Below are 12,209 nucleotides of genomic sequence, written 5' to 3'. Positions count from 1 at the left end.
AATGATGGTGCCAACTTGGGCCAGTGAAGCAACGTCCTCCACAACTAGACTGAAGAACAAAAGGACAGCAACTTGTCTGTTCCCCATCCCCCAATTCCCCAATTAAAAAAAAAAAAAGAGGACTTAATTCATATTACCGCATTACATTATCATAGTTGCTAAGACATTTAATGAAAGATTTCCCCCCATGTCTTATTCACTTATGGACATACAAAAATATATGTAAAATTGGAGAAAAGAAAAAGATGCAGTCATATTTCTACTTTCCTATTAGCCATTTCTTCTTGGGTGCTTAAATGTTGTCTCATCACTTCAAACAAATTATTAAAAACTAGAGTTCACTGATATCCCCACACCAGAGACTCAAGTTCTTCTATGTTCCTTTCTGGTTCCATCATCTTACAAGTTACAAGAATAGCATATTGCTTAAGAGCACAAGTTCTAGAGCCAAGCTGCCGGTGTTCAAATCTTAACCACCACTCAAAAATTGCCTGACCTTGGTCAAGTTTAACCTCTCTGTGCCTCAAAAAAATGTTGAATATATATAAGATGCTTAAGAGCTAAACCTGGCAAATAGTCATGCTCGATAAAAGTTAACCAATCTTTTTTTTTTAATCTTCTTCTTATTGCTACTATCAATATTATTACAACTACACCCTGACTCATCTTTGTGTCTTCCTTGTTCCCCCTATATCAAGGAAGGTACTAAGTCCTATTGATTGTTCCTGGAACAATCTGACCTCTCTATATTTCTGGACACCAATAGTAGAAGCCTACCTAGACTACTACAGCCTTCTTCCAACAAGCCTTCCTTTTGTTTAATTTCTCACCATTCCAATCTATCACACACTATTACCAGATTAATCTTTATTCCTTTCCATACAACCCCCTTTGCTATAGCACAAGTAGTTCTATGAGGCTCTGTACAAGGAAAAAAGTATTTTATAGTGGGTTCCCAATTATAAAAAGTATGGTGGTAGAAAGTCTCAAGGTTAAGTGTTAATCCTATAAATATCAAAGCAAGCTATTGGGTTGTCGGAAAAATCATGACATATTTTTTGTATGCTTTTCATTGCAAAAATGCATTAACTTTTCCGACAACCCAATAATACATTTATTACTGTGAGAGGAGCAACAATATATTACAAATCGCCTTTTAGTAACATTAGAAGTTCCCTATTACATCAGCAAGCACTCCTAACATAATTTGAGATTTGATTTAGTATAAAAATCACCAGTCTTTTTTGAGTACTCACTTACCTGTTTGGTCCCTAGTCTCTTTTTTGTTATAAGTAAATTGTTATTTAAGTACCATCAATCTATGCTTCCAGACCCTAGAAGGTAACACTAATTGAGCAAACATTCTTTCCTGATGAGCCCAGAGTAAGCATAATTATCCAGGAAATTAATATCAATGGAGGAACTCGCAGAGGTGAGCCTATGTGTCATTTTAAATTATATAATCTATGGAGTTTCTCCTAATTTTAAAGATCTGTGAGTCTATTCTAAAGCTATGCAAATCTATATTCAACTCCTCTAACTTAAAACTAATCATTTGAAAGAAAATCTAGAAATCTAGAAAACATTCTGAAATCTTTTATAAAGAATATTTTTGTATTGCTTCAAAATACTTTGGTTTAAAACTGTATTTTTAAACAAATTCATTGTGATATTTCATTATAAATTCATACTTAGGTAACAAGGCATTTTGGAACACTACTAAAATGGGCCCAGAGATTTGATACGGGCACACAAAAGTTACACAGCTACTCTTTGGAAAGTAGTTCCTAGAAATTTGAACAACATGAACTTAATTTTTTTTTAACATTTACCTTTTTTCTTCTTTTGCTCTCAGCTGTTCTTCCTGTCTCAAAACTTGAACCATTATAGATTCAAAAACTCCACTTGTCAAGCCTGCCAAACTTCGAGTTGTTGACCGACGCCTTGTTGAAGTACATGCAGTTCCCTTCTCATCCTCCAATCCATAATAGCCTCTAGATGTAACTGCTATCGTTGTCTTTTCTCTCAAGTGCCTTGGAGAAGAATAAGTCAATTCACAAGGTCAAACCTTCTGGGTAAGCAATAAACCCCCTTAACCAGCATCTTAAGACGAATCCCTTTTGCTAACTACATTAACCTTACTTAGCGATGCTCCAGATTTTTACCCTGCTTACATATTTTCTAATTTTCATGTTATAAAATCAGTCTGAGTGATAGTCCCTTCCCAACATTTAAAAAAAAATAAAACTGAAGCATTAAAATTAAGGATTAAAGCACTACCTCTTTAATGGAAAAAAAGTCTACCGTTTGCAAAATTAAATGTAGCTTATCTTCACATCTCTTAATATATTTCATACTATCTATCATGTGAAAATGTACAATAATATAAAAAGATTTGGGGACAGAAAATTTATGATACATAAACACTGAAGGAATTATAAACATGTGTACATATATTCAATGGAATACTATTCAGTCAAAAGAAAAGATGAAATACTGCCATTTGCGACAACATAGATGGATCTTGAGAATACTATGCTAAGTGAAATAAGTCAGATGGAAAAAAGTCAAGAACCATATGACTTTACTCATATGTGGTATATAAAACTGAAAGAAACAAACAAGACAAACAAACAAAAACTCATAAACACAGACAACAGTATGGTAGTTACCAGAGGGAAAGGGAGGTGGAAGAGGGTAAAGGAGGTCAAATATGTGATGACAGATAAGACTTGACTTTGAGTGATGAACACATAATGCAATATACATATAATGTATTATAGCATTGTACACTTGAAATCTACATAATTTTACTAACCAATGTCACCCCAATAAAATTTAAAAAACATTAAAAAATATATATATATATAAATGAAGCATTAAAATATAGAATTTTAAGGTGTAAGCATAAATACCCTTAAGTGAGTTTGAAATAACTGACTAAAACCATGTACGTTGAAAAAAGAAACATTACATTAAACTTTATAAAGTTTTTAAGTCTAGAGCAAAAACTAACTTCTGAATTTGTTATCTGTGTTAATAGTAAAAAGTATCAGGGAAAACATCCGTTCTTCTATATTTGTAAAATATGTCAGAGCCTCTAAAGGTTTTGTATGTGTTGTTGTTTCTACAATGGCAAAATCAAGTCAATACTCAAAGTAAGCATTCAATGTACTGGATAAGAATCCATACAAATTAAAAGTTGACCCTGTAGGGGCCGGCTGAGTGGCGCAGTGGTTAAGAGCTGGCCTGGGATGCCAGCTCTGGGCAGCAGGGCCCTGGTTCGGATCTCACATGAGGGCCAGTGACGCTGCGCCTTCTACAGCTAAGATGGTAAACAACAGCTCGACTTGGAGCTGGGCTGCCGTGAGTCGCCGGCGACAGAGTAGGCTGCAGTGGGCTGCCATAAGCTACCGTGAGTGGCCGGCAGCTGGCGTGAGCTGCCAAGAGCTGCCGTCCAGTGGCCGGCTACGGATATGCCTCAGCCAGGAAGAGCGGTATGATAACAACAACATGGCCTGTGAAGCAACATCCACCACAGCTAGACTGAAGATCAAAAGGACAGCAACTTGTCTGTTCCCCTCCCCCAATTCCCCAATAAGATCTTAAAAAAAAAAAAAGATTTAACTTGCACATATCCTTTTACCCATCATGCGCCTAAGAATTTACCCTATTAGACACATCTCCACAACATGGAGCAATAACACACACACACACACACACACACACACACACACACACACACACACACACACAGTGTTTGTTATTTAAAAAGAACAACGTGGAAACAAATGTCCTTTGATATGAGACAGATTAAATAAGGTAATGTACCGACATGAAACAGCATCTACCCATTAAAATAAATTAGGAAGATTGATATGTACTCATTTAAAAGACGTCCATATTATACTGCTGAATGTAAAAAAGAAGTTTCTGAACAAAATACAGTAAAACCTTAGATTGCGAGTAACGCGGTTTGCGAGTGTTCTGCAAAACCAGCAAACATTTCTAATACATTTTAACATGGTAAACGAGCTATGTCTTGCAATACGAATAGTTTGTTTCTGGAATGAATTATGTTTGCAAACCAAGGTATTGCTGTATATATTTTAACCCAAAAGGGATTATATACAAATATGTGTATAAATATACATATTGCACCAAGTAGTATGTGTGCTTGTGTACATATATGAGTTCAAATTCTCCTCTAGATTACTGCAATCTCTTTATGACAGGTTCCTGGCTTCTACTCTGATCTCTCTACAGTCTATTCTTCATGCAGTGACCCAGGCATCCTTTCATAAGGTAATCAGATCATGTCATTCCCTGCTCTGTTTCCTCCGAAGCCTTCCAGTCTACTTATTATGAAATATAATCCAAAGTTCTGATGGACTACAAGACCTAATGTGATACAGTCTTCATCTATCTTTCTAGACTTCATTTTCTACCGCTCTGCCCTTAGCTCTTTGTGTCCTGGCAACAAAAGTGTCCTTGTTATTCTCAGTAACACCAACAACTGTTGGGTTGTCAGAAAAGTCATGACGCATTTTTGCAACGAAAAACGTAGAAAGAATACGTCATGACTTTTCCGCCAACCCAATACTTTGCAACTGGTCTTCCTTTAGGGAGGCCTTCTTCCCCCAGATTTTTGTATGGCTTGGAACTATCACTTCATTCAAATCTCTGTTCAAATGCTAGCATATCTGAGAGGATGTCCCTGACTATCATAACTGGTATAGGATCCCGTTACTCTCTATTCCCTTACCCTAGTTTCTTTTTTCCTCATATTACTTATCACTACATTGAATTATATAATTATCTATTTATTTGATAATCAAATTAATTAAATCTCCCCACAAGAATGAAAGCTCCAAAATGATATGGACTTTGTTTTAATGGCTATTATTTTCAGAGCCTCGTGTGTGTGTGTGTGTGTGTGTGTGTGTGTGTGTGTGTGTGTGTGTTTGTGTGTGTACACACAGTATTTAGACAGAGACAAGCCAAGCTATTTATTTTCATTTTAAATTTACATTCATAATTAAAATTGAAAATTCCAGTCATTGATTTTGTCCACAGTAAAAAATCCTGCATAAACATCTGTTACTAACTACTTGAGTTTCATTTATTGGGGAATAAAATGCAGTAAGTCTCACCTTAAAACAAGAATTATCAGACAATTAACCAATGATCAAATAATACACTAAAATAACTCTCCATTTCTAAAAATTCAAGTTTTTTCCCGCCTATTAGGAAAATTATTTCATGAAATCAGTCTGATAGTAGTTTGAAAATAACAGATTGCTGCCTGTAAGTAAAAGCTAAGCAATAATTATGGTTGACTCACTGAGTTTTATAGTTATCCTTTCTTTTCTTTTTTTTTCCTCACAAAGCATGAACGGTCTTTTCTGTGTTGTTAATACATTCCAAATATCAGAATTCAGAGGCTCAGTTCTGTTTGAAATTATTAAATAAGTATTAAGAAGGAAGTGAACTGATCGTAAGCTTTACTTATGGTTAACATGTGGACTAACACTGGCTCCCTACTAGAGAAAGATGTTTGGCAAGTTTTCCACCATTATGTGATTTTGTTGTTGTTATCAAAACAATGTAAATGTGTCACTTACAAAAACTGTATCTGTACAACTAAAACTTGGAGACAGAATAATCTAGTCTGCTTTAAAATATTCTAAATATTTCAATCACTTTTTAAAATCCATTTATTTAAAAAATATTAAAATACAACTATAGCCTTCAGGGTGCTGGCAAGAAAGAGAGCATACGAAAAAGGAAGTGATGTTTAACCCTCCGTTGGGTGCAACTGATCTCACAGATTCATTGCACACAAATTTTCAAATATGAAATATGTCTTTACTGTATTAAGTCACAAACACGACTAGTGATAGGTTATGGTAGAGGGGGAAGATATGGAAGCAATGAGTCATGATATTTAAGTTAACTGTTAGATATCTGAAAATTTGTGTGCAATGAATCTGTGAGATCAGTTGCGCCTGATGGAGGGTTAATGAAGAGGCTATTTATGAATGTACAAGCAAAGTTAAGGAAAACTATAAAGGGAATGTGAAGCACTCCTGGGCTAGCCAAGGAGCTACCATCACTGTTGGCCCAATAGAGGAAGGGGAGGCAAGTCACTGGAACTAAGAGAGCTCTGATTGTAGAAGAGCATTACACAACTGAGCACTTACTGACAACCTGCAGTCTAGCAGAGAAGCTGTGAATAAATATCCCTACCTCTCTGTCCTCCTGTCAGTGACTCCAAATGACTGACTCCACCCAGAAGCCACAGGACAAGGCAGACCAGTTGATGCAGTCCTTAGAAATCAGCCTCCTGGGGCACAGAGCACAGTGCTCAAGGCTGAAGAATGGATTTGAAAGGGCAAATGAAGATTATGCAGTGTAGCATAATCTTAATATTAGTTTTCAACAACTAACTGAAATTAGGAAAGACAGAACTTTTGCTTATAGATTTCAACAAAAAGTTTATGTTTGATAGATAAGAATCATGATGTAGTCAGCCTGACCTGCAATGCCCTTTTTCCACTTGAATTTATGTACCTTTATGAACTGAGAACTACAAGTCATTAAAACCAAGTACCAAAATAAACCTAACTTAAAACATGCCTTTCAAATAGGTCTAACAGCCAAGTATTAAACCAAGATTTTCAAAACTAATGAAATATCACAAGCCCTCACTAAAACTTTTTGTAAATTAGTATTTTAAAATTACTTTAAAATACGCTTACTCATATTTTAAGTACCTAGTTTAATGTTTTATAATATATAAAACATAATAGTACATGAGTATCTATATGTGATTGATTTATAAATAAATATACATACATTGGGGGTACATATTAAAAATTTTCTGCTTAGAAGCCAGGTCATTAAAGTTTGTAGACACCTGCTCTTATCTGCAGCTATATATTGGATACCCAAAAAAGTTTTTGGAAAAAAGAAATCTGCATACCTACAAAAAAAAGCATTTATCACAGACTATTAAACTTATTTCCTACTTGATCCTCTTTACCTTGTATTCTCCCAGTTGTTACTCTTATTCCCCCTGCATTTTTAACTCATCTTCATCCAGACCTCCGATTCCTTGTTTGATTCCTTCATTTGCTCTAACATAATTCAGCCTCTTTCAGTTATTCATATAGATAAACTAGCTGGTACCATCATATGAGTACATGACTAACCTCTTCTCTTATCTCCCTTAACCAATTATCTTTCTGGCTCAGGCACCCAACCTCTCTCCTGCATCTCATCCAATACCTCCACTATTAAGCACTGTAGGAAAAACTCACTACCTTGTAATCAGTTGTCTAACTGTAACCTACACTGGGCTCAACCCTGCCTAAGATGACTCCTTTGAAGGAAGTCAACTCCCTCATTGGTTCTCCATAACAGTAATTTCAAATGCCGTATTTAAAAGCTTCACCCCACAACCCATCATCACTTAGCAGTTGACTTTGCCCACCACTTACTTCATAGAGAAAATGGTAGTTTTTAAGAGCTCAATTAACTTAATGCTTCTCTAAAAACAAAATTATCTGAATCCAAACAAAATTATCTGAACACAACTTTAAGTTGCTGTGAAAAATGCATCTCCCATCCTCTTATCAAAAACTAATCCACTATAGATTTTCAGAATTTGTGTATTTCATTAATTATCTTCAGCACCTTCAACATGGACCTGCTAATTGTCTTTAGCATATAAACACAACCAAGTTTATATTAACAAACCATTCCCCTTTGAAGATAGTCACATCTAAACTGCTGGTCCATGTCACCTTTCATTTATACCTCAATCTGGCATTTTGCATGCATCTCCTCTACTGAAACCTGTCTTCACAAATGATCTCCTAGTTATGAAATGTAAATGATGTTTTTAAATTCTCTTTTGTCTTTTGTCAAGAACTTGAACTGAACATTGTAGAAGAACAGTTTTGGATCAGTAGAAAAGAAAGGAAAAGAAATACTAATTAAGAAAAACATATTCAAATTCATTCAAAATTTACTGAGCGACAGGGATTCAGCAATGAACATAATGACAGTTTGTATATACTGAATGACAAGTACAAAAATCAAAGATGACTTTGATATGTTCAGATTGAAACAATAGTGATACCACTGGGAAAAAGATGTGAAAATTGAAAAGAAAAACAGGAAAATTGGGAAGGAGATCTGGGTTAGAAATACGTACTTAGTTTTTCACATTTTGAGATAATACCTGTATAACAAACTGGAAAAGTTCTATGGACTGAAATATGAAACTAAAATAAAAGGAAAGCCTCAAGATATTGATTTGAGAGTCTTAGTGATTAAGTCTTAATTAAAAATAAATCATCTCTCTACAGAGAAATAAATACAGGGAGGTAAGACCTAAAGGCATAACTTTAGGGATTATCCAGTTAGAAGGGAAAACACAGTCAAAGAGGAGGAAGACTCAAAAAATAAGAAATCGTTTAAGAACTACCACAACAGAAGGCAAAGGGGAAAAGTTTTAAGTACTAAGTGATCTAAACAATTTAATTTTCCAGATAAATGGAAAAAGGAAGAAGTAAAAGCCAAGGATTAAGAAGATATTCACGGGAGGCTGGCCGAGTGGCTCAGTTGGTTAAGAGCTCGCTCAAGAGTTTGAGCTCTGAGCAACAGCGGTTCGAGTCCAGCCCGAGCTGAGCAGCCGCTGAGCTGCCAACAGGTAGCAGGATGGCTCAGCTAAAAAAAACAAAAAAACAACAACAACAACAACAACAAAAAAAGAAGATATTCACGGGCCAGCCAAGTTGGTTAAGAGCTGGCTTGGGATGCCAGAGGGCCCCGGTTTGGATCCCACATATGAGGGCCATTGACACTGCCCCCTACAGCTAAGATGCTGAACAACAGCTCAACCTGGAGCTGGGCTGCCATGAGTCGCCGACCATGGTAGATGGGTTGCCATGGGCTACCGTGTGTAGCCAGCAGCCAGCATGAGCGGCCGTCCAGAAGCCGGCGACTGATCTGCTTCGCCCAGGAAGAGCGCAATGATGGTGCCAACTTGGGCCAGTGAAGCAACGTCTTCCACAACTAGACTGAAGAACAAAAGGATAGCAACTTGTCTGTTCCCCTTCTCCCAATTCCCCAATAAAAAATCTTAAAGAAAAAAAGAAGATATTCATTAGTAAAATTCAAGAGGGCAATTTTAATAAGGAATTAATTGCAAAGAACTGCATAAGTTAAAACTTTTCAAGGCCTTTGTTCATATCTGACATGGTACCAAATAAATGACTTAATTCCCCAAAGAACAACTGAAGACCATCGTAATTAATTAAAAAAAAACACGACATTTTGCTTAGAATAAATTTCCATTTCTTGATTTTGTTTTTCTAAGGAAGGCACAAAGATAAATGTAAATGGTATTTGAAAAGTGCCTTAACAATCTCAACAACTTTGATAAGCATTTTTAATAAATTAGGCTGCTCTGCTGAATATCTTACTACCACATTTGTTCCTCATCATACAGAATCAGGAGTTCTCAGTACAGGCAGAACAGAAGGCTTCTTAGGTCACCCACTCTCATAGTCTAATTACGTTCATGTTCCACAGAAAATGCTAAGACTTGTGACAAGTCTGCAAAGTGGGCAGGTAGATACCTTAGCTTCCTGTTCTTGGCCAACTCCTCTAACTATCTGCCAAGTATAGATGGAGCTTTAAAGTAGAAGATTATAAATACAGGACATTTTCAGATTGAGACACTGGCAGAAGAGGAAAAACAGGACAGCTAGGGCAATTCCTGTCCTTGCCTCCCTAAAATAACAGGTCCTAACAAAGAGATGTAGGGACCCTGCAGGAGCTGAAGACATAATTGAACTTAGGAGGATGTGGCAAGCCGCTATTATGATGTCCATGGAATGGGAAGAATATCATTTTTATTCCCCACAAACCAGTAATTTCTATTGTTCTCTTGCATATTTTGTATACCAACAGACCAAAACATAGATGATGTAAATACAGACTCCACTGTACAATTAAAAAGTATATTATTAAAAAATACACTATACTATTACAAAGTATCTTATGGAAAAATACATAAAAATTTAATTTATGAAAAATTCAGAAAAAGAAAAATCATTTGACAGAGGACTCAGTCTACCAAATATTAAAATAGATTTTAAAGTTACAGTAATAAAGAAGTTTAATACAGGAAGATGAATAGATATACCAACAGCATAGTGGAGAGAGTACAAAAATAGATCCAAACACACCAGGAATTTAATGTATGATAAAAATGGTAAATAAAAGCAATAAAGAAAAGTGATGCTGTGACAACTGGGTGGACATGAGGAAAAAAAAGTAAAGCTGGATTTCAACTTCACTCCTTGACTAAAACAAATTCCAGACAGATCTATTCATTTGTTCATTCATTCACTTATTCCTTCATTCAAAATTAAGTACTTACAGGCAGTAGGCTAGGTGTTGGCATCAACACTTATAGGTGAGATTCCTGTCCTCACTAAGCTTACATGCTAATAATACACAAAAAGCAAACAAATATGAATATACATAAGTACTAACTATAAGTTAGATATTATAAGTTCTGTGAAAGATAGTCAAGAATAACTTATCTGGGGGTGACCAGTTAGCTCAGTTGGTTAAAGCATGGTGCTGATAGCATCATGGTTGCCGTTTCGATCCCCGACCACTGTGCGCTGCGCCCTCCCTAAAAGTAGAGTCAACTATGCCATTGTAGCATGAAAACAATGTGTAACCAATGATCATGGCTGTTCCCCAATAAAAAATTAAAAAATAAAACTCTAAAAAAAGGAATAACTTATCTTAAGAACTGACAAGAGGAGGAGCCAGCCATGACAAAAACAAACAAACGAACTTTGGAAATAGAGTGTTCTACAATAGATAAAAGGAAGAATAATTGTATAAAGGCCCTCAGGTTTAAAATGGCTTGGCAGGTATGTAAAGAACAGTAAGCCAAACTTCTTACTATAGCTGAAGTACCACTAACGTGCTTTAAGCAGGGTACTGACTTCTTTTAATGTACATTTTAAAAAATTCCCTCTGGCTACTGAAAATGGGACTCTAGGAGGAAAAAGCAGAAGCAGGAAAACAAGTCAGGATACTACAGAGGTATTCCAGACAAGAGATGACAATAATTTTGTACTTAAGTGGTGACAATGGATAGAAATGGATAAGATTTAAAATACCATTTAGAGGAAGAAAGCTAGGAACTGGTTCATATGCTTAATATGGGAAGTAAGTGAAAAGGGAGAATCAATGAAGAAAGCTAGTTTTTTGCCCAGAGCAACTTGGTAGACAGTGGAGTCATCTCAGAAGGTAAGAATAAGCTTAGAAAAGCAAAATTAAACAACAAACCAGAAGTTCAGTTTTGAACATGTTAAAATTTAAAATGGCTATTGAATACAAGAAACTAATAGTACTAGTCTCTTAATAGTAGGGGACCATGAGACTGGTAAAAGGAGATTTTTTTTTTTATTGTATTACCTTTTGTACTGTTTAATCTTTGCCATCAGATATACACATTATTTTTAAAAATAAACTAGTAATAAAACAAACACTAATCACTGGATTGCTAAACAAAGTCCATGTACAGTATAGTTACACTTCAACTACTTCCTTTAGATTTTATAAGTTATATTTTATATGCATAATTTTAATAATTTATATTGCAAATGTTGTCAATTCTACTACCACAGATATCTAAATGCTCCCTCCTCCTTGAAATCTTTTATATCCTCTCCCCACAGCCTCTCTCTCAGGTAGAAAAGCTCCTTTCTCTCAATTCTTATTCATAAGCATCATAGCACAGTGATTAGGTACCTGAGCTCTGGAATCAGTTTGGATTCAAATCCAGTTCCTGCCACTAACAAGTTTATTAATCTTTTGTGCCTTGTTTCTTCATTTGTAAAACAGGTTATGTAAATCAATAATTACCTCAAGAGTTACTGTGGGGATTAAATAATTTAATGTAGGTGAAGCATCAGAATGACAGAGTGGCACTTAATAAACATTAGCTATTACTAAAATTATGATAAATAAAATATAATTTCAAACTTTCTGCTGGGCTTTTGTGTATTAAAGGCAGTCAAAACAGGCTATTTCTATTCCTTGCTCTACACTGGAAAATTAATCATGAGTTCTGTGATACACACACACACACACACACACACACACACACA

The 12,209-nt window shown here is 35.5% G+C and overlaps 1 protein-coding gene across 7 annotated transcripts in view; it reads right to left on the bottom strand.

Moving 5' to 3' along the window:
* Positions 1 to 12,209, bottom strand: part of BRD10 (bromodomain containing 10) — a 109,567-nt gene that overhangs the window by 79,192 nt on the left and 18,166 nt on the right. For 6 of the 7 annotated variants that reach the window (XR_002126475.1, XM_019664736.1, XM_019664737.1 and 3 more), the window contains exon 2: positions 1,833 to 2,033. The exons of the other annotated variant lie outside the window; for it this stretch is intronic. Coding sequence is in view for 5 of the 6 variants with exons in the window: in XM_019664736.1 (XP_019520281.1) it covers positions 1,833 to 2,033 (201 nt within the window). In the remaining variant the exon portion in view is untranslated. The remainder of the gene's footprint in view (positions 1 to 1,832; positions 2,034 to 12,209) is intronic. 7 annotated transcript variants of the gene reach the window in all.

Source organism: Hipposideros armiger, unplaced genomic scaffold, assembly GCF_001890085.2.
Source record: "Hipposideros armiger isolate ML-2016 unplaced genomic scaffold, ASM189008v1 scaffold_429, whole genome shotgun sequence".
In the NCBI taxonomy this organism is placed as follows: Eukaryota; Metazoa; Chordata; class Mammalia; order Chiroptera; family Hipposideridae; genus Hipposideros; species Hipposideros armiger.
Note: the sequence above shows the minus strand (reverse complement) of the source record. Positions and strands in the feature narration are given on the sequence as shown.